We start from the raw sequence: 23,019 nt of genomic DNA, 5'->3' as shown, positions 1-23,019 counted from the left end.
TCCAGTGTTGTCAACCCTAAATTACTTTTGGCTAAATGCCACCTCATCTGTAATATTTTGTTATAGTAGCCCAAATGGACTAAGACAGTGTTCATGGTGATGACAGTTAAGTTTGCTTTGCACCAGCCACCATGACAAGCATTTAAACACATTATCTCATTAAATCTTCCTCCCAGTGTTCTGAAGGAGTTGCAGTGACTATCCCCATTTTATAAGAGAACAGAGACACAGAGAAGGTGAATGTCTTGACCAAAGTCACACAGGAGGGAAATGATAGGACTAAAATTTGCGTCTAGATCTCCTTACTTCCTTATCTTGCCCTTCTGGCAAGCTCTTTCTTCATTCAACATGCATTTTTTTTTCATGCCTTGTATGTGCCCAGCAATGTTCTAGGGCAAAGGTGAGCACATTTTTTTTTTTCTGTAGAGGGCCAGATAATAAATATTTGAGATTTTATGGGCTGAGTGGTCTCTGTCTCAGTCACCTCTGCCACTGGAGTGTGAAAACAGCCATAGACAGTACATAAAAAGTGGTGACTATGTTCTTTTTTTTTTTTTTTTAAGATTTTATTTATTTATTTGAGAGAGAGAGAGAGTTCTAATAAAGCTTTATTTACAAAACAAAACAAAAACGGAAGACAGGCCAGATTTGGCCTGCGGATTACAGTTTGCTGACCTCTGGTCTGGATCATGGGATGGCAAGCGGAGTTTTGTGGTGTGGCCTCAGGGGCCAGGGTAAGAATGGGGGAAGCCTGATGGGAGGGCTCTTCTTTGATTTACCACAAATCTGCTTTAGCTATGGTTTTAAAAGGGGGTGGGACGTGGGCTATTAAAACAACAACAACAACAACAACAACAACGTGGTACCCTCCGGACACTCCTTGCTGTCTCCCAGCTGAGAGAAGCAAAAGGGTGCCTCTCTGCATCTCCCCAGAGATAAGGTGACACATCTGGAATCCACATCTGGAATCTGTGGTAGGTACAGAATCCACCTGGAAGGCACCAGAGAGAGGGAGGGTTCCACAGGGATTTTGTCGCCTGCGGAAGGAGTGATTTCTCAGCACTGCAGTTTGCTTAACCAGACATGGAATTTCTACTGGTCTGAGTCTGAGGCTGGAAAAGCCTCAGATGGGATAAAGGAGCCTAAATAGCTTCCGGTTTGAGATGCTGCGACCCTGTGCAGAGGTCATGGGGTGCAGGGGTGTGCTCCTTCCAAAGGAGGCTGCCACCATGACCCACCCAAACCTCACAGCTCCATGACCACCGAATTCTAGTCTTGCACACTGTCTCAGCAGCAAGGACATTAGAGATGAACCGATCCATTTTATAGAAAGAGAGAAAGGGAGCCCCTGCTCAGGGAGAGGCCTGACCCCAGGTCACACAGCCAGTAAAAGGCACAAGTGGGATTCCTGAATCCAGGCCTCCCGGCTTCCAGGCAAGCTCCTCCCATTAGAGGAGCTGTTCCCTTGGGGAGCAGGGAAAGGAAAATCAGGCTGCTCCCCTTCTGGATTCCTTTCCCCTTTCTTTGATCTGTCCTACTTATGGGACCTCCCAGCTGCAAGAGCCACAGAAAAGATGTAAGACAGAAAGGGGAGAAAAGTCGAGGGAGAGACAAGAGAATAAGTAGAGAAGAGAAAACATAAAGAGAACCTGGGGCAGAGCAGAGGAAAGCCTGTGAAGGTCAAGCAAGGCACACAGACAGGGCCTCGGCAGTGGGCTCTGCCCTCCAATGGCTTCTCTCTGGAATCCATACCTCGTCCTTCCAGTTTTCCTTGAGGGAACTCTTCTTCCCCTAATCTCCATCAGCATGGTTAGGATAGGGCTGACTCTACCCCCGGATGCAGGGCTGGGCACATCTTCCAGAACCATCCAACCAGAGACTACCCCCTTCTGGCCCTGGTGCTCGCTTTAGGGATGGTCAGGGACCCCAAGCCAGGCCCATCAGAATCAGTGAGATGCCACTTCTGGACTTCTGTCTGAGATGTTGGGTGCAAGGAACCGTCTTATCACTGAGGTTAATTTGCTGATCATTTTTCAGCCTGACTGCTGCCCCTACGAAAGAAAAGCCTTCCTGAGAATGGGGATGGAGAGGAGGGTTCAGCCAGTGGTGTCCTGGTGAATATTTAAAACTGGCTGGGTGGGAATGGAGGAAGCCCTGGTTTGGAGCATTTACCAATTTCCATGGTATAAATTCTCCTTCAATTGCTAATGTCAATCTTCCAACCTGACATCCTCAAGCACACAGTTAGGAAAAGATGTGCACAATTAGCTCTGATGAGCTGGGGTGAGTTGGCCCTAATACACTGCATTCAACCCGTCAACATCATCTGAGCCCCTGAATTCCACTGGACCTGAAATCAGAGGTCACTAGATTTTCCATTGGATGAACCAATACATTCCCTTTCGCTTAAGCCAATTGGAATTTTGTTTGTCACTTACAACCCAAAGTGCCATAATTTAGACCAGTTCGCTCATCCTTTCCTGCTACGTTACACTTGCAATTCCAAACCAGCCATTTCTCCCAGTAAAAGCCATTTTCTTTCCCACTTTTTGTGCCTATCCTCAAGTTTTGAGGTCTCCTTCTGCCTTCTCATTGTTTAAGCTCAGCCAAAATAAAAAAGGGCATCTAAAAGAGATGAATCACCCTTCCAACCAAATCAGTGTGTGGAATCAGAACATCGAGTCTGATTTGGGACCCCCTCGATTTCCTTGGGACCACTATCTTCTGAAGATGTCTAACCTTGCCAGTGATCCTGCTTTCAATCGTGAAGATTAACCTTCCCGAGCCTCTCTGACATGCAATTAAGTGAAGCATAATCTCATCTAAACAATTTGAATTGGATTTATTTGAATAATTTAATGTACACCTGCAACATTCAATCAATACCTGCCCCCCCTTCCTTCTTAACATAATTAACTTTGCACAGTTAAGTTACTCTAATTTCCAGCAAGTCTGAAGTGACAAAAGTTCAATCGGTGAAGTCTCAGGGGACAAGATTAGTATCTACTCTTCGGTTCACCATCTCAACACTCCATGCATTATTTGTAATTGGTATTAGCAACTTTAAATTCTGATTAATTACAGGAGAGCCTGTTCTCAATGCAGAAACAAAGCCACAAGTTGGGGAGTAATAGACCCAATTATTCCTAGGTAGGCTTTCTGTAATAGATTTTATTATCAAGATATCTCATCTCGGAGGCAGACGCAAAGGAACTCATTTCATTAGACGATACCACCTCTTGAATTGAGACAAGCACATTCATCATTTGGGATAAAGATAGCTTGGAAGAATTCCGTCCCAGAAACGTGTCTGAGGCTAGTGGCATGGGGTCCCACATCCTTTTCAGGACCAAGTTTCTTTTGTAGAGAAACCTTTGTAGGGAGACAGACAGGAGCCCATGGTGCCCGGAAGGGGGCAATGATATAAATACCCACATCTCTCTTTGCTAGCTCACTGAGAATGCAGGAGGCCATGATGGGTGGGAAGTGAAGCAGTCTGAACAGGGAGTTTATAAACGTGTTGGGCCATTTTGGATCACACTGAAATAACAGGGCAGTAATTAGGAGAGCTATCTCCCTATCAGAGGAGCCATAAGAGGTATTATTTACACCCTGCTCATGGCCCCAAATGCCCTCCATATGGAATGCCTCTTTAAATACTTCAGTTCCCAGCCAAAATAATTCATCTTTATGCTCTGAAGTTCCCGGTCATTTGCAGGAGGAAAACACAGAGAGGTTTTTTTTGTTTTTGTTTTTGTTTTGTTTTGTTTTTGCTTTATTTTTTAAAGAAAACCCTTAAATCGGGCTTTGGTGAATGCCTCCTGGCAAAGCAGTGAGAGAGGGCTGTGTTTCCAAACTACAGTTTGGAAATATGGGTCTTTGGGTGGCCAAGAAAACCCAACAAGAGAAACTGAGAACGAACATGAAACTAAGGTCCTTACCAGATGTGGCCAGATTCTCAGAAGACAGGAGGAGGCGGACAAGAGGGAAAGATAAAGGAGCTTGCGTGATGGACACAGCGAGAACATGGGGTGAACCACTCAGAAAAGAGTAGATGGGGTCATACCCGTTTGATACACTAAGGCAAAGACCTTCCGATGACAGAGTTGTGACAGTGAAGTCATTTCACTTAAAAAAAGAGTCCGTGAATCATGAGGTTTGATTTAAGAGCCTTTGGACCCCAAAGCTACCCTCTTTCCACTCGACACCATAACCTCCTAACTGGGGCATGGTGACCCCACCCCAAGGAGACTCCAAGCAACTGGTGTTCAGGAAGGGGTTCCTACCAGCATGCATGAGCCAACTGTTAAATTTTCCAGAACTTTGCAGGCCGGTTGTCCAACACAGCTACCATTAAGAATTAAACGGTACAAACTTATAAGTCAATAAATCATATTAAAAACAAAGGAAACCACACACTCAAAATGCATTGCTTCCTAATTATTTTAGCACCATTTTACTATCATCCATGCTTTTAAAGTGTTTGGTCTCTATCCTACATGGAGGGTGGCCTCCCAGTTCTGCGTTCAGTGACGTCATGTTGTTAGCTTGCAGTCAGCCCTGGTGGGGGATTTGAGAAAACTATACACCAGGACTCACCTGCTCTGGAGAGCTGATTGTTAAACTCTTGCTAGCACATGACTGGCCCAAGCTTTTCTCCTGGGAGTGCCTTCCCAGACCCAAATTCACTCCAACCTCTCGATCACATCAAGGAGAGGTCTCCTCCTTACAGGGAGTAGGGAACCCCCCCACCCCAGTTCAGAAGACAGCCAAGACCCTCATGGCTAGCCCACCGTCTGTTTCAGGCCTCACCTTCTTTCCACTTCTCCCCCACCCCAAAGGTGGAAAATACACCCCCAAGTAACACCCAATAAATAATTCATGGGCCATATATAATTGATGTTGGATTTAACAGAAGTAGAGCCGTAAGTGGTTGTCTATTAACTATTTATGATTTTGCCCGGGTGGCTGACAAGCCAGGCTCAGTGAGGAGATCACACCCATGCTCCCATGTTTTATTTAAACATTATTAAAAGTACACAGTCTGCAGCAAGGCCTTCCATTCTGCTCAGAATTAGGTTCTGCTGTGAAGTCACCTCTGGGGCAGGCCTAAATTTGGGACTGGGTTTTACAGACATCACTCTTGTCCTTTCCCTCTGAGTGTAGGGTGTTAAGCTGCCCTCCTCCTCCTGTCCGTGAATTCCTCTCCTCCCAATGTGCATGCCCCTTCCGGTTTTTCTGTGACCTCGGGTACATCCCATCACCCCGCTAAGCCTATTGGGTCATCTGTAAAGTGGGGAGTATCATGAGTCTTGCCTTCAGAGTTACTGTGAGGGTCACATAAGAGCAGTGATCTCAATGGGGATGCTTTTGCTTCCCAGGGCACATTGGCAATGTCTGGAGATATTTCTGATTGTGATGACTTAGAGTCGGGGGAGGGGTTGGCATCCAATGGGTAGAAGCAGGGAGGTTGCGAAATATCCTACAAGGCACGGGCCAGCCCCCCCAACAGACAATTATCCAAACCCCAAAGTCAATAAAGTCTAGACTATAGAATCAGAACCAAATATTACTTTTTATGACTCAATTTAAAATATACATATACTCGAATGAGGAAATACTGTGTGTCTAAAACTTACTGAGTAGGAGAATGGGTTTGAGTTGGTCAGATTCTGACTCTGCCACTTGCTGGGAATGTGACTTTGGCGAAAGTGCTTAGGCTCTCTGGCTCTTAGTTCCTTTTTTGGTAAAATAGGAATAATTTGCTCAAAAGGAGAGGTTGGAATGAGAGAACCCATGTAAGTGCTTAGCCCAAGGCCCAGCATGCAGTAAGTAATAAACAAGCACTAACTCCCCCCAACATCACTAACCATCCATCATCACGGGCATGGGATGGGATGGGGAAGTAGAACCAGTAGATTTAGAATAAAGTTTAAGTAGAAGAAGAATCAGTTAGAGGAAGAGTGAGAGATGAAAGAAGAAAGAAACCTGTGCTATCTATTAAGTCCCTACTGTGTGCTATCATTGGGCACCTTTAGATAAATCATCTCATTTGAGCCTCAATACCAACCAATGAGATCGGCTGCATTATATCCACCCCCCCATTGTACAGCTGGTGAAACTGAGGTCCTGCCATGTTAACTTAGCTGCCCAAGCTCTCTGACTCCAAGTCCAGTGCTCTTTCTAATGTCCTGTAAGTGAGCTGAAGAGTGTCTCCCCAAAATTCATGTCCACTGGGAACCTCAGAATGTGACTTCGTTATAAACAGGGTCTTTGCAGATGTAATTAGTCAAGATGAGGTCATATGGGATTGAGGGGGTCCTAAATCCAATGACTGGTGCCCTTATAAGAAGAGGAGAGGACACAGAGGCAGAGAAGGGAAAGAAGCCATGTGGACACAGAGGCCAAGGTTCAAGTTATATTGCCACAGCCAAAGAACACCCAGAGCCACCAGAAATTGTAGGAGGAAGAACGGATTCTCCCCTACGGCCTTCAGAAGGACTGTGGGTCCTGCCAACACCTTGATTTCAGACTCTGGCCTCCAGAACTGCGAAATAATAAATTTACGTTGTTTTAAGACAACCAGTTTTTGGTAATTCGTTATGGTAGCCCCAAGGAGCTGTGCATCCTTGCTCCACCCACACACACAAGTCAAAGCAATTATTTGGCGGGATGAGAGAGAAAGAGAGACAGAGGTGACGTGTCTGAACCTACACACATGGCGGACAGGTGAGAGCTGAAGCAGGTGTAGGGGTGGGAGGAAGGGATTCTGCAGCTGGCATTCAACAGAGGAGCTGCAATGAGAAAGAAGGAAAAGAGAGAAAGGAAGAGGAGGTGAACAGAGTCGGTGTTTATGTCCCTGACTGTGGTGTGTCTCTGCCCTTCTGGAAACCCAGACATTGCCTAACACACAGCAGGCATTCATTAGACACTTCCTGAATGCAGGTGTGAAGAGGCCACGATGAACAGCATCGGACAACTGTTCTTCCAAAGCCGACAACTAATACCGCCTCATCGTTCGAGACACCCACGTGGTGCATCCTCCACGCACTCTTCTCTGCGTCTCCTGGTTATACCAACCCACTTCCTCCTCTGCCCACACGTCCCGTCTTGTATCAGAACAATTTAGGGGTGCCTGCATCTCCTCCTCTTGATCTTGAGATCTCCAAGGGCACAGTTCCTGGGCCATTCATGTCTGCATGATGGGGTGAACACAGGGGGAGGTGGGAAGAGAGAGGAGGTGCTCTCCCCCATCCCTAGTAAGGGGTGGGGATAACAGTAAGGACTTCCTGGAGGTGGGACCTGACTTGAGTTTGAAGGTTGAGTAGGCAGCAGAGGGATGCATGGGAACAAAGATGGTGAGTCAAGAAACAACATGGTGCTGGGGCCTTTCATGCTTGAGTAGAGCATGCAAGGTGATAAGCAGGCAACCAAAGGCAGAAGGATCCACAGAGGCTAGATCTCAGAGGCTCTGGGAAGGAGCTGGGATGTGGTTCTGAAGACAGTGGAGAGCCACGGAAGATTTCTTAGCTTGAAGAGCAACCCAGTAAGACGTGTCCCTTCTGGAAAGATCTTCTGCAGGGATGAGCCAGAGTGGAGGGAAAGTGGGGAAACAAGTTGGAAGGTAACTATAGAGCCCCAGACCAGAGGGGATGGGGCTTAATTAAACACAGTGGAAGCAAGGATGGGAGGAAGATGGGAGGGGATAGATTTTTAAAATACCCAAAGAGAGTAAAACAGCAGGCCTGGCCATTAATCTGTGTAAGCCAGAGAGGGACAGGCCACTGGAATTTCTGGCGTGGGTCACCGGGTGGTGCGCTAAGAGTAAGCAGAAGTCTAATCTATGTTTTCCAAGGCCTGGGAAGTTTTTGAAAAAGACACCTGGCTCAGAGGAAAGTTGAGGTTAGGGAGTGAGGCCAAGGTGCTGGAGGGTAAACCCAACAGGTGCGGCCTCCAGAACAGGTGCATCTGGCAGAAAGCAGGCAGAGGGTAGGTCTTCCTGTCACCATCAGCCCTTCCAGCTGCCCTTGACCTCCCTCGGTTACCCTGCCCCAGGATTGAGGTGGTTTCCCCTGGGCTCTGTAACTATTGAAAAACAACAGGACATAAATCCACAGATGAGCTGTCTCATCGCTCCCATGACAAAGGGACTTGAATGATTTAGAGCCAGAATATTCTTTTTCTCCATAACAGCTCCTGGAGTCACCAGGAATAGTACATTTACTAAAATTAATGGCAAAATCTCATTTTTCTTTTTTCTGGGAAGAGAAGTTCCATTGGCGGGGTAATTGATCCTGATCTGGACGTGCCGGTGAGCCAGCTAGGGGCGTAAATCATTCACACGAAACAACTCGCAGCCCTTTAAACCAACACCAACAGTGACAAATGGCACAGTCTGGGACAGGCGGAGGGAACACAAAACGGAGATCCATCACCATCCTTCCCGCTTCTCACCGGGGCCCAGCGGGGGTGATCTTTTCGGGGGTCTCCCATGGCAGAGCCATTTCTCAGCAGGATTGGGCCGAAAGGGCAGGGTGGGGTCACGGTGACAGCTTTAGAGCTGGACACATGGGGACGCCCATTCCCACCTCCGCCACTCCCAACACTTCAGCCCTGGGCCAAGCGCCTCATGTGTCTGCCCCCCCACCCACATTCTCCACCTGCTGGGCTTGGTATCAATGTGAAAGAAAACCACATCTGCAAAGGGCCTAAGCTTAGCATGAATGAATGAATGAACGAATGAATGAACGAATGCATGCATGCATGCAGGCTTGGACTGGGGAGTTAAAAAATTCATTCTATCCCTCCCAGGGAGATTTGAACTTAAAGCATGGGAAGTGAATGTATAAAATACACGAATAATGGCCTTTGCGATATCTCTCCATTCAGTGTGAGCTCCCTGAGGGCAAAGATGTGTCTTGTTCCCCGCTAGATCCCCAACACTGAGCACCGGGCATGGCCCGTGGGAAAAACTGAGGCTACCTAGCTCACGAAGGAAAGGACCAGAATGCTGACTGCCTTGCAGGCTTTTGGTAAAATTTATTAGAGAATGCATGGCATGGGGCAGCTGTCCCTTTGTCTTACAGGGGACGGAAGAGAGCAGATTGGTGGCATGGACGTGAACCCGGAGAAGCCTGGGGAAGTACCAGGATGCCACATTGATGGGGGATGTGGGGGGACTCAGCAACTGAGCTGCGTTTTATCCACACTGAGTTTCTACAAAGCAGGGGCTTAATGATCCCTTGCCACTCCCCACCAATGCCCACTGCTGCGCCATGCCCATAGTTGGCGCTGAATAGACAAATGTTGATGGTGACAGGAAGACTTACCCTCTGCCTGAATTAGTGAATAAATTATACAAGAAAAGAGGATATCCTCTCTTCTCCCAGTGGAAATATCCCAGGCCCTTAGGCAAGGGGTGTACTCGAGGGCAAATAGGTTGGTGAGTGTGGGATATCCACTATTAGGAAGGGTCGGCCAGCCTGACATCGTCCTTCTGAGCCTTGCTAATCCACAGAATCCCTGAAGAAACAAGAGGTGCGTGATCACTGCAGAACACCAGCTAGGCAAGAACATGCTCTCCTTTCTTGTGGCAGGTTGAAGGGTGGCCCCTAAAACCAAAAATCCTCCTAGAACCTGCCGATGTGAACTTATTTGGGGGAAAAAAAAACCCATGTCTTTATGGATATAATTAAGGTAAGGATCTCAAGATAAAATCCACCTGGATTCAGGGTGAACCCTAAATTCAATTATAGGTGCCCTTATAAGAAAAAGCAGAGGGGTATTTGAGACACACAGACGCAGAGACAACAACCATATGAAGACAATGGGAGATACTGGAGAGATGAGACCACAAACCAAGGAATACCGGAAGCTACCAGAATCTGGAAGGACAGAGAAGGATTCTCCCCTGGAAACTTCCGTGGGAGTGTGTTGTTGCCCACACCTTGATTTCAGGCTTTTGACCTTCAGTCAAATTTATTCTGTGAGAGAATAAATTTCTGTTGTTTTAGGCCACCCAGTTTTTGCTACTTTGTTAAGGCAGCCCTAGAAAATACACCACCCAACCACAGATATGCCAAAACAAGGGGAAGATTACAGTCTCGGTAAACTTATGCAGCATCTTGCCATCAGAAAATAGAGAATGATGCAGGTCTTGTGTCAGCATACACACAAGCATCGTGCTTTACAGTTTTTTGTTTTTTTTTATTCATATATGGGGGTTGCTCTATAATCTTTTCAGTTTGCAGGGCCTTTAAAGATCTTAACCTGTCCCTGAAAGTGGGGATAGGGAAAGGAAAGGGAGAAGGGGAGGAAGGCGCGGAGAGAGAGGGAGAAAAGAACAAAGAAAAGAGGAAGAAAGCCACTGTTTGATCTGGCCAGCACGCCTGGGTGTCTGGCCAGCTAAAGAAGACATCAGAGGAGACAGACAGGCTGGGATTTTCTCTCGCTCCCAGCCAGAGTGGGCGGGAGGGGACCTCAGCTGCATGAGAAACAGGGCTGGTGAATGAGGAAGTCATCCTGTCAACTGGAGGAAAGAGACTTTCTCTCTCCCTGGCCATGGGAGGTGAAGAACTGCCAGTCTTAGCCCTTGGACTTTGTCTGGGAAACTAGGTCTCTGTGCAGAACCTCACCTCCCCCCCCACGACAGCCACGCTGATGGCTTGTCAAGGGCAAAGCTGATGAGAGGGGCCCCGGCAGTGGCAGGCAGTGGCCCGAGAAATATACTTGCTGCAGGCGGACAAGGTGGTGAGACCTGTCACAAAACCAGAGTGGACAGGGCGGGAAGGAGATAAAGATGGTGATTTAGGGACCTTCTGGCCAAGTCTTGGCAGGTGCTGGGTTGTCTCAGTGAAGGCTCTCTGATGCTGGGCAAAGGGGGTGCCAGATGTCTCCCAGGTCCCAGAAGCAGAAACCTGGAGTCTTAGGGATATCGGACCTCACGGGGAAAAGGAGGAGCCAGCTCTCTCAGAGGCCCTGTGATTCCTGCAGGAAACTCTGCTCGGAAAAATACAGTGCATGACGGGAGAGAACTTCCCGCTGGACAGGAAACACATTTTTATCTTTTCCCCCCTTTTTCTTCCCTATGAAATTTAGTAAAATGCCAAACTCTACAATTTATGGATTTTTATTTTTTCATTATTATACTTTCTTTCTTTTTTTTTTTCCCCATCTTGATGGGAAAGAGATTTTTAAGTGTTGCTTGGACCACAGTGGGAGCAAAGCATGGTTTAGTCAATAAAAGCACAGACTACAGTGTTGGACGGGCCTGGGTTTAAATTCTTACTAGTGTGTAGCCTTGGGCAAGTGAATGTACCACTCGGAGCCTTGATTTGGCATGTTGATGGCCCCTTGCCTCAGTTTCCCCATCTGAAAAATGGGGATAATATTCTGACTTTACAGGGTCCTTAGGAGGATTTTATGATATGGATGGTAAGCCTCCATGCAAGGTGGACATTTAATCAACGTTGGTTCCTTCCTCTTCCCACGAGGCTGACGTGCCCTTGGAGTGGAATGTGTGAGGCAGGAGAAGAAATTCTGGAATCTGAAATGCACACGTGCTGGGTGGACATCCAGCAGCGGTGAATGCCATTGGTCCACTTTGGGCCCGCCCCCAGAGTCCGCAGCCAATGGCAGCGTCGTTTCTCTGCCCATCCCCTTCTGGTTTCTCCCTGCTTCCCAAAGGCCCCCAGAGTGCAGCCCTGGAGGGGGCTCCCACTCAGAAAGCAGGAGGGCACTCCTGCACCCGAAATCCTCCATCAGATGAGAGCCAGCGTTGGGGACAGCACTCACCAGCTCCATGCACCTGCGGCTGGCCTCCGCCTCGCGTTGCACCAGCTCTTCCATGTCTGCCTTCAGCTCCTGCAGGCGCCGCTGGTAATACTCACTGCTCTCCCGTTGCTGGGACTCGGACTTGGCCGCCTGAGTGAGCTCCTCGCCCATCTTGATCAGGCTGTCCCGAAGCCGGATCACCAGGACCTGGAGTCGGAGCGGGGAGCACACATCCATCTTGTTAATAGAGGCCAGGGGCAGGAGACAGGGGGCTCTGGGGAGGGAAATCCTGTGATGAGTCTCTGTGCATTTGTATAAAGTCATCAGGATGATAATCCTGATTTCTGATACAGAAATGAACTTACTTTAAAAACCTAGCCAATGAGGGGCGCCTGGGTGGCTCAGTTGGTTAAGCGACTGCCTTCGGCTCAGGTCATGATCCTGGAGTCCCGGGATCGAGTCCCGCATCGGGCTCCCTGCTCGGCAGGGAGTCTGCTTCTCCCTCTGACCCTCCCCCCTCTCATGTGCTCTCTCTCTCTCATTCTCTCTGTCTCAAATAAATAAATAAATAAAATCTTAAAAAAAAATTAAAAAAAAAAAACACCTAGCCAGTGATAACTGCTATACCGAGAGACAGCCTAGCATCTGCACGAGCACCCTGGCTTTTGAATACGCTCTAGGTTCAATCCTCACCACTACCTCTTTCTGGCTGTGTGCCCTTGGGCAGGTTATTTAACCTCTCTGAGAGACAGGGATGATGACAGTATTTATGTCCCAGGGATGCTGTCAGAATTGGAAACGTTACGTTCCGCAGAAGGCTTAGCTCAGTGCCTGGCACATCGAACATTCTAGACAAGGGTTGGGAATTATTAATATTTATAGCAGCCCTCATCGTTCTATGAAGCTGTGCAGTGGGGAGCACACCACGTTGGGAAATCAAAACCCCTTCCCCAGTATGGGTTTTGGGTTCCCGACTTGTAAAACGAGGAGGTTTGATCAGAAAATCTTCCATGAATGAGCCTCAGCTCTAAAGCTTTATGGCATTTTCCCTTTTCTGGGGGGGAGAAGCCAAGGGGACACAATGAAACAGTAGAGAGGAAGAAGCTGTGGGCATCACCATTGCTATAGAAAACAAACCCAAATGCTGTTCTGCAGAATTCATTAGTTGGCCAACAAGCCTGGAGCCAGTCGATTCTGATGGGCAAATACTTGAGTGTTGACCTAAACCCGAGCCTGCATGAATATTTTAGGGCCTTGCTCAGGACGGTCGCAGAGCCCCTCTCCAGATCAGAGACTGAATAATGGTCTAAAAGAAAAGCTTTACTCTTCAATTGCCCTTCGCCTTTCAAACGGAGTTTAGCAACAATTTCAAAGGGCAGCAGGGGGGTTAAAAGGAAGAAAAGCAGTTCTCAAATGGTGTCCCCAAGGCACCTCATCTCAAGGACCTGGCAGTCTACGAAATTCAAATCATGATGGCAGAGGGGGGAAGTGAATTTGGACATAGAATCTGCCACTGAAAGTTTTTTTTTAATCGTAATTTTATTTTCTTCTCTGCTATCACTTGACTGTGCCAGAATCAAGTTAAAAAATAAAAAAACAAATGAAAAATCTGATCGAGCCCGACATTATGTACACGAACTTCCAGGGGAGTGGCTAATGAGAAACAGCTTTGACAGTGGTGACGTCCACTGGGCGGTGGCTCGTGTCAGTGGCCCGCAGAGCTAAAGGTGAATGTAATCATTGAACCCTGCCCCAGCCCATCTATGTCTTACCTGCCCTTCTCAAGGTCCAGCAGTAATGCCACCTTCTCCTGGAAGCCTCCCTGATTCCCCAGCTTGAAAAGAACACCATCTCCCAAACCTCCCAGCCCTCTTTCCGTATTATGGGTCTTCATGTACATATTTCACCCACATCTCCTACAAAACTCTATGTTTCTGGAAAGCAGAATCTGCTTTTTTGTACATCTGTCTCCCATGTGCCTAAACCAGAGCCTGGTACACACTTAGTGCAAAATGGATTTCTGCTCAAAGCGAGTGTCATGTGCGTAAGTGCATGAGTGGGTGGATGGAGATGGGCAGAACAGGATCAGTGGATAAAAAGGTGGACAGACAGAGGGGTCAAGGTCTGAAGAAAGGGAAAGATCAGAGGAAGAGAAGAAACTGGAGAAAGGAAGGAAGAAGAGAGAGAAGGGGGATGATGGATGGAGGGGGACGGAGGTGGACGGAGGTGGGTAGGCTGGACGGATAGGTACCTATGAGACCTTGCGGTTGAAGGCAGGCAGAAAGTAGGGAGCAGAGAGGAGGAACATGGATGGGAGATGGAGGAGGAATATGGATCCAGAGAAAGGCATGAGCGGATGGAGGGATAGTCGGAGGACGGACAGGGCTTACACAAAAGCCCCACTGCTCTCGGCCTGAACAATATTTACACATCCACAAATACCTCAAATCTCTTAATCTGCACTTTCTGGAACTCCGTCTTGTTCTCCAGGTCACAGATGACTGCCTCCTGCCTGCTCACGATGGCTCGGTCCACGGTGGACTGCTCCAGGTACTCGATGCGCATCTGAGCCACCTGCAGCTGCGGGCGAACCCGAGACGTCCATTGGCCACCTGCTGGCCCCGAGTCCCAGCATCGAGACACATGCAGGACTCAGCCCCAGGCGCATCCACACCGCCTCCTTCTGGCTCTGGTAGTACACGTTCAAGGGACAAGCCCAGACTGCTGGTACCCTCCCACCAGCCCCTGCCCCTGGGCCGCAGAAGCTGGAGGTGATGTTTCCTGTGTGTCTTCAGCATCCAACACAAGACTTTCAATCAGCAAGCTTCGGCATCCCAGGATGCAACCAAGAGTGGGCCTGGGAGCCAAGCACATGCATCAGAGTTCAAAGCCAGGCTCTGCCACTTTCCAGCAGGAGGCACCTGGGCAGGCCAGTTCCCCTCCTTGAGCTCATTCTTTCACTTTTGTGCGTGTGAGGATTGATGGCAATTAGTACCTGGTATATAATAAGTACCCAGCAGAAGCCCCATGCTGCTATTATTTTTGTGCTGTTGGTGTTACGCCTATGGACATTTGCTCGAGGCACCATCATGTAGGCAGAAACCCTAAGCAGGCACATGCAACAGTTCTAGAAGGGCTTTGAGAATTGCACGGATAAGAACAACCCTCCAGCTGATGAGTGAAATCCAGGGGTGTTTGGAAGAACCATGGCTTCAAAGGAGGATTTCACAAAAGTCGAGGATCCTGTCTCACCCCGACCATCTCTTTCCCCTTGGAAACATTTCTCAGAGGAGGAAAATCTTGCACGGAATGGCTGATGAGTTTTGCTGCGCAGGGCATGTGTGGAGGCTGAACTAGCAAGAGCAAAAGTCTGTGTGTGTGTGTGTGTGTGTCTGCTGGGATTGTTCTCAATTCATTTGGTGCACAAGTGAAGTTGAGTGAGTGGGGATGGATGGATGGATGGATGAGGGACAGTTTTCCAGGATCCAAACGGGGAGGTCCCAGAGAGACCCCTTCCCTTCCTCCCTGCCACGAGGGCAGCTCTGAGCACATACTTGTTCTTGAAGTTTGTGCTTCTCCTTCTTGGCTTCCTCCAGCTGTAGCTGCAGTTCTTGGATCTGCCCAATGTCAGTAGCAGACTAGTGAGACCAAAAAAAAAAAAAAAGTCACCTTGAGACTTTGCTGGGAAACTACCGATGGCGAGCCCTTCTCCCCATCCCCACCCCCAGATGTCTAAGACTCTCAAGAGCTTCCGTGACAAGAACTCGTTCCAAACAGTTACTGCTCACATCCTCCCCACATCGTCCATCTCCGTGTCTGCTGAGTCACTCCCATTATGTAAGCCCATGGCTTTGGTCAACCGCCCAGCACACTGTCAGACACTCTTGGGAGCCCAGACAGAAATGGGCTGGCCACAGCACCAGGGTCAGATTCGGAGGGAAGAGAATTCCCGAGGGTCAGGTGACTGGGATTCTAGACTTGGATACTGGCCTTGGCCTCTCTGTCCCTCAGTAGCCCCATCTGTAAAATGAGCTGAGAGTCTCTGCTTAGCTCCTCTACACAGAGTTTGTTCAGAGATGAAATGAGGCAGTGGAGACTATAAATGTCCTTAAAAAAAGTAGAACCAAACTGTTAAGTGTGATTATCTTGGAAGAGAGGAATTCCAGGGGGTGGGAGGGCCCTTCACTTTCTATTTTCCACGTCTTTATTATTTAAATTATTTATTTATTTATTTATTTATTTTTAAAGATTTTATTTATTTATTTGACAGAGAGAGACAGCGAGAGAGGGAACACTTGCAGGGGGAGTGGGAGAGCGAGAAGCAGGCTTCCCGTTGAGCAGGGAGCCCGACGTGGGGCTCAATCCCCAGACCCTGGGACCATGACCTGAGCCGAAGGCAGACGCTTAATGACTGAGCCACTCAGGCGCCCCAATAGTTGGTTATTTTTGTTATCATTATTCCTTGTTTGGCAGAAATTCCGTCAGATCTCATCTCGGTAGGATGCATTTGAAGTCTGGCAGGCAATGTACCATGGATCCCCTCTGGGGTATAACGTGGGGAAGATGCTCCTTACTCCTGGAGGGAGCTACTCTCCCCCGTTATCAGAAACCTGCCAGGGATCCCCATCACTCATCTGCCTGTTCTACCCCAAAGCCTCTGCTGCACCCCATCTTACCATTGTGCCTCCTGACTGTATCCTGGGTCCATCCACCCACCCATGTCCACTCTACCTCCCCAGTACAAGCTGGCTGACCCTCTCCCTCCTGCTCTGACCCCTAAGAAACTTGCCAATAATTCCCATCACACATAAAATAAAATCCAAACTCCTCTCAGCCTATGAGCCCCTGATCTGGCCCTGCTCTGCTGGCCTCGCTGAGTTCATCTTGGGCCCACACTCCTCACTGGCCTCCTTCCAGCTTCTCAAATGTGCCACCTTAGGCCCTTCGCACATGCTGTTCCATCTGCCTGGAACATTTCCTGCAACCTTCACTATTCCACCCAACCTAATTAACTCCTGTTCCTCATTCAGATCTCCTTCTGAGAGCCACCTCCCCAAGGAAGCCCTCCCTGACCTCCAACCTAGGTCAAGATTCGCAGAACCGTGGTCATTTCCTCTCTGGACTCTAAGCTCATTCTGCAAGCGCCCCCTCTGTTCTGGGTGATTATGTGAGAAGGTCTGCTCAGCCCATGAAACTGCACGTGAACGCAGGGATGGGACGTGCTTTTCTTAACCCAGTATCCTTGGCGTTTCACACAATACCTAACACATGGTGGAGGCACAGTAAGTATTAAATAAATGAATGGATATAGACATAGATGTATGGAGAGGTGGATAGATAGATGGAAGGACGGATGGATGAATGGATAAGTGGGTGGAGGGATGGATGGATAGATGGATGGATAGGTGAGTGGCTAGGTAGGTGGGTGGATGTGTGGGAGGACAGGTGGAATAATGGGTAGATGGGCGGATAAAAATGAGGATAGGTGAATGGGTGGACAGACGAGCAAATGAATGGTGGATGGATGAATATTTTGATGGGTAGTTAGAAGGGTCTATGGGAGGATGGACGTGTAGATATATGCATACATAAATCACAATTTTTCCTGGTGGAGATGTCTTCCAGGAATGCACACCCATCTGAAGGTGACACCCTCCTCCATTAGGGCATGAAATTTCACCATTCCTATCTATCACTGTGGCACTTACCCCGCCCAGGTCCTAAGACCAGAGAGCGGCCCAACACCGTCTCAACATGCCCCACCTGCCAGGCCCAAGGCCGCCACGCCTTCTAACACTCTCCATCAGTACCTGAGCAATGAGGTCCTTATGCTTCTGCATGAGGTCATTCAGGTCATCCTGGTCCTCGTCGATGCGCTTCAGCAGATCTGCTCTCTCAAACTGTAGTCGGTACAGCTGCTCATCCACCTGGCAGGAGGCAGGACAAGGGTGGGGGTGGGGGGGCAGAAGGGTGGGTGGGAGGGGACAGCAGGGGCCTCATGAAGAGCAAAGTGGGGGGAGGGGCTCACCTGTGAGTGTGTCAGATGAGTGACCATGTACCTGAAAGGAGGTCATGGGTGTGTCAGTGCATGGGGTGTGTGTGTGTGTGTGTTTCAGAGCACACATGTGGCTGTGTGAATGCAGCATGTGTGCATGTGAATGGATAGATGTTTGTGTAAGCCCACATGGGCTCACATTTCATGTTCATTTGAAATGTGCTTGGGACACGCGCGTGAGTACAAACCCCCGGAATCTCCCTGAGAACCGGGACTCTGTTCTGTTCACAGATATAACCCCAGTACGAAGCCTGCATACAGCAGGTGCTCAGTAAATATGTCTTGGGTGGATGGACAAAATTAGATGCATATTTTACCTAGGAGGGCATTTATTTGTGTGTCTGGTGATTTTGTAGGTGAGTGTGCATTCTTGTGTGTGTGTGTGTGTGTGTGCACGCGTGTGAATGTTTGTCGGCAAGTTCCTCTTAATCTGGTGCCAACAAAATCTGGAACAAAAGGTCCAGTAGGGATCTAGAGACAAGCGTTTCCCTGTAAGTCCATGCCTATACCTAAACTTTAGGATTTCACATGTGGTGTAAAAATTTAAGCCCACCTTGTATGCTCAGACAGGTGACTTAGAAACACACACCCAATTTTCACCAGTATATAAGATTCATAATATATGTTCATTTCCCCCCATTCAGTGGCAAGCACACAGTAGGTTCATAATAGACGGCTGGGTCCCTTATAGGAGTGAGTCTAAGTGGGCCCATGAGGGACACCCTTGTCTCCACTTGTAAGAACAAACATATACTAGCCCAATTATAATGACCAAGTCCCCTGTTATGGTGATGAGCACACAGTAGGACTACAACAGGTGCCTGGGGACCACTTACAGCAGTGAGCACACTGTGGGCACACTATAGACATTTTCGTTCCCAGGTAGGGTGCTGAGCAAACAATAGGCCCCTATTGAACGCATCCCCACAGTGCTGAGCACACATTAGGTCTACCTTTGCAGGGGTGAACACATAGTTGGCCCTCACGTATGCCCTTATACCTTTATAATGCTCAGCTCATAGGAGGATGTCTGTGCTCTCAGAGTATTGACCCAGGAAGTCCCCAATAAGTGCCCTTTTTCCCTCTTACAGTGCTGAGCACAGAGTGGGCCTACGCAAGTCCCCAGAGCCCTGAGCTGGCCCGGGGCCCCACAGCTCCAGGAAGGGACAGGTACCAGGCTCTTGCTCCGGGTCATGTTCTCCAGCTCGCTGTGCATGTTCTCCAGGTCTGCGGTCAGTGCCTTCTGTGTCTTCAAAGCATCCTCACACTTGGCTTCGCTCTGCTCCAGCTGCACCAGGCAGGAGGATGAGAAGACAAGAGCCTCGTGAGGCCGCCTCCTTGAATGCCCTTCCCCTCCGGCTCGGCCCCTCTCGGGTGGCAGAATAATTTACAGACGAGTCCCATGTCTTCGCAACTATTCATCAACCCACAACGAGGGGAAGCGGCTGTGTTTGCATCTGAGGCGGCCAGGTTGTGAGCTAACTCAAAATTGAACAGGCACTGTCCCATGAAATAAGGCTAGTCTGCTTTGGTGCCAGGAGCTGGGCCCCAGCTCCGCTCAGCAAATATTTGCTGACACCCACTTAATGCATGCAGGGAACAGTCAGCCTGGAGAGGGGGAGACAGGCAGGGACAGTCTCCTTGAGCAGCACAGGAAGGAAGGCATGGAGCCACTGGGAACACAGGATGAAGTCAGGGAAGGCTTCCTGGAGGAGGTGCTTGAAAGTCAGTGGGAACTCACCAAGTAGCCGTTTCTTTTATTTTTTTATTTATTTTTTAAAAAGATTTTATTTATTTGAGAGAGAGAGAGAGAGAGAGAGAGAGAGAGAGAGAGAGTGAGCACAAGCTGGGGGAGAAACAGAGGGAGAGAAAGAGGGACAAAAAGACTCCCATCTGAGCGGGGAGCGGGTAGCCCGAAGCTGGGCTCGATCCCAGGACCCTGAGATCATGATGTGAGCCAAAATCAGACTGAGCCACCCAAATGCCCTCATATAGACATTTCTTAACCAGGTTTCAGGGTTGTACACCCCCTTTAAATGGTATGTAAACTATTTGCCATGTGAGCATTTTCTGGAAGATTAAGAGCCACTGACCTAAATAAAGTTTCTCTTTCTCACTCTTTTCTTTCTCATCCATTCACCCGCCTGCACACAGCAGGCCTCCTAGCTTAGCAAAGTGGGGCCATCTAATAGGTCCAAGTACCTACATGGCCCCAGAAGACAGACATTCCCTGCTGGAGAAAACCACATCTGGGCACAATCCCTAAGTCCATTCTGCAATTGGCAGTTTCCCCTTGATTTCCAAACCCTAGAATCTCTGAGCAGAAAACAGCCTCAGAAATCGCCTAAGGAAAACGCTCAGGGCTCAGAGAGGGACAGTGCCTTGCCTGAAGTCACACAGCTGCAAGGAGTGAAGACAGCCCCTTGTATTGTCCAGACTAGCAGACCTTCTCACTGTCAGGCCACTGCCCCTCCAAAACAGTTAATAATAGTAATGTTGGTGCTTCCAGACAAGGGAAAAAAAAAAAAAAAAAGCAAGCTAGTGTCCCCGTGAAATGACATGCATACAATCTCTGGTGCCTGAGGCCACCGAGCAAGTGAGGGGCCCCATTGATCTATAAAAGGAAAATAATTGAGCCAAGGTGGAGGCCACCCCAGGACAACTGGCCAAGGTCGGGGGGATGCTCTGTGGGTAGAGCCCACCTTGGGATCATTTTCATCTCCTTCCAAACTGGGCAGAGAATGTCTTCCCCAGAATATCAGGAGCTCAGCCCAGATGTTAGAGTAATAATAATGACAATGGAAGGTGGGGAGAATGGGGGTCACCACCAATTCGAATATCTCCTGTAAAGTGCCGAGGGAAAGGTTCTGCTTTCATTTTGACCTGTAATCCTCATCTTTGCGAGCTGCTAATATCCCCATTTTACACATGGGGAAATCGAGCCCCTAACCTTCTCCCACAGCTTTCTCACACTAACCTCTCGTTCCAGCCCCACTTCACTGCCACAGCCATGATCCACAAACCCTTGGAAAATTTTCCAAGCCCCCAAGAACAATGTATTCCTGCAGCGAACTCAGCCCATTCCCTCAGTGTGGGGGCTGAGACACACGGAGAGTGCTGCGGAGCTGGGGGAGCATCATGGACAGGGCGAATGAGAAGTCAGGCACAGTCTTATCTTCCCGCTGGTGACCCCAGGGCCTCTGGCAAGGCAGGGAGGTGGCAAGGAGGACTCCCTGCAGGCAGAGGCCTGACTAAGGAGAGACATTTAAGCTAAGACCAAAAAGATGCAAGGAGACAGCCGTGTACAATTTGAGGAGGAAGAAACAGTGCCCTGAGTGGAGGCAGCAGCTGGTGCAAAGGTCCTGAGGCAGGAACAAGAACAAAAGTGAAAGTGGCGCTGAGGGACAGAAAGGCAGCCAGTGTGGCTGGACTGCTGGACAGGGAGCGGAAGGTGGGGAGGACGCTGAAGGAGTGGATGGGGTCGGGGAGCACATTACTGAGGCTAGTGAGCAAAGTGCAACTTCATTTTCACTCTGTAGGGAAACCGTTGATGGAGGAGGAGGAGGAGGAGGAGAAGGAGGAGGAGGAGGAGTAGAATGACCTACCCCTGGCTGCTGTGGGGAGGATGGACTTTAGGGAACAACCCTGGAAATGGGGCAGCCAGTGAGGACACACCGTAGGGTGTGCCAAGAAGAAAACGTTTGGCGGGCAGGAGCAGGTGGGCCATCGTGGGAGGTGAGGTCAGGTAACTCACAGTGGAAAGGAGGCATCTTGCAGGCCCCCACTGCCAGGCCAAGCTGCCGGGCCCATGGCCAAGAGGCAAGCGAGAATTCCTGTCAGGAACCGAACAGTGTGGCCCCAAACAGGAGGACAGCACTTCCCATCTGCCGAGCTCCTCTGTGGGCTGAGGGTTTGGGCAGCATGATGCCCTGGTCCTCAGAGCCTCCCCGGAGCGAGAAGATTCTGTTTGTATCTCCATTTTCCAGGTGGTATAAGATGCCTGATTAAGAAATGCTCCTTCCATGGGGCGCCTGGGTGGCTCAGTTGGTTAAGCGACTGCCTTCAGCTCAGGTCATGATCCCAGGGTCCTGGGATCGAGACCCGCATCCGGCTCCCTGCTCCGCGGGGAGCCTGCTTCTCCCTCTCCCATTCCCCCTGCTTGTGTTCCCTCTCTCGCTGTGTCTCTCTCTGTCAAATAAATAAATAAAATCTTTAAAAAAAAAAAAAAAGAAATGCTCCTTCCTTTCCCCAATCTCCCTGGAGCAAGCTGAGAGCGGGATGATTCATCTCCGGGCAAAGATGGACATGGCTGTTGGTGTTATTCTTAGCTCCTTCTGGGTTAGGGATAGGATTATCTTGGCCCTGGTGGGTCTTGGCATTAACATTTGCACCTGCTACTGTCATTTGGGGACCATTTCCAGGACACTGTGCTCTGTCTTGCTTCATAAAAGCCCCACAAGACCTCTTGGGAGCAGGGCACCACCTTTAGGACCACCTGATATAGGAGGACACTGGGGCTCACAGAGCGGAAAGGACTTGCCCACGGTCACGCAGCTGGTCCGCAGAGAAGCCTGGCTGGTCCAACTCCAGAGTCCAGGCTCTTTCCTGCTGGGCTCCACTGCCCCTCCTGGAAAGCCACTCTCTGGAAAGTCTGGACCACATGGGGAGGACGGATTATGATAAAGAGAAAGCTCAGTTGCAGAGCGAATGGTTAACTCAGTGGCTTGGTGCTATCTCGGGAGCCCCTCGGGGAAGTGTCCTGAGGTCCGGGACCAGGCTGGGGGCTGCAGAATGTGAGGTGGAGCAATCGGAGACAATGGACAGAACTCAGAGGTTGAATCAATCAATCAATGTGGTGACGCCAAGGACACGCGCATCATCCCCAATAAACAAGTTCATCCCCAAGGGACGAGGATGATGCGGAAACCAACACTCACTGACACTTGCTGAGTGCCAAATCCCACCACGTGTAGGGGTTGGAGCCTGGGCATGGAGCCAGACCTGGAGGATTGGCCTCTCTCAGCAGGTCTTAACCTCACGCCTCAGTATCCTCATCTGTAAAATGGGGGAGCATCACCACCATAGGATCTATGGGATCCTGCATAGTGTGTGAGTGGTATCAGGACAGTGCTCAACACTGTGCCTGGCACTGAGAAAACCCTAGAAAAGTGATGGTGGTTGTCAATGCGGTT

At 49.2% G+C, this 23,019-nt stretch overlaps 1 protein-coding gene across 2 annotated transcripts in view; it reads right to left on the bottom strand.

The window, feature by feature from the left end:
- MYO18B (myosin XVIIIB) overlaps window positions 1-23,019 on the bottom strand; it is a 246,725-nt gene that overhangs the window by 52,843 nt on the left and 170,863 nt on the right. For both annotated transcript variants that reach the window (XM_035017247.1, XM_035017246.1), the window contains exons 35-39: window positions 19,002-19,115; window positions 17,583-17,699; window positions 15,327-15,410; window positions 14,215-14,352; window positions 11,794-11,979 (exon numbers count right to left, since the gene is read on the bottom strand). In XM_035017247.1, coding sequence (XP_034873138.1) covers window positions 11,794-11,979; window positions 14,215-14,352; window positions 15,327-15,410; window positions 17,583-17,699; window positions 19,002-19,115 — 639 coding nt within the window. The remainder of the gene's footprint in view (window positions 1-11,793; window positions 11,980-14,214; window positions 14,353-15,326; window positions 15,411-17,582; window positions 17,700-19,001; window positions 19,116-23,019) is intronic.

The sequence above is a fragment of the Mirounga leonina genome, unplaced genomic scaffold, assembly GCF_011800145.1.
Source record: "Mirounga leonina isolate KUSES-001 unplaced genomic scaffold, KU_Mleo_1.0 Mir_171, whole genome shotgun sequence".
In the NCBI taxonomy this organism is placed as follows: domain Eukaryota; kingdom Metazoa; phylum Chordata; class Mammalia; order Carnivora; family Phocidae; genus Mirounga; species Mirounga leonina.
This window is presented reverse-complemented; position numbering and strand designations above follow the sequence as displayed.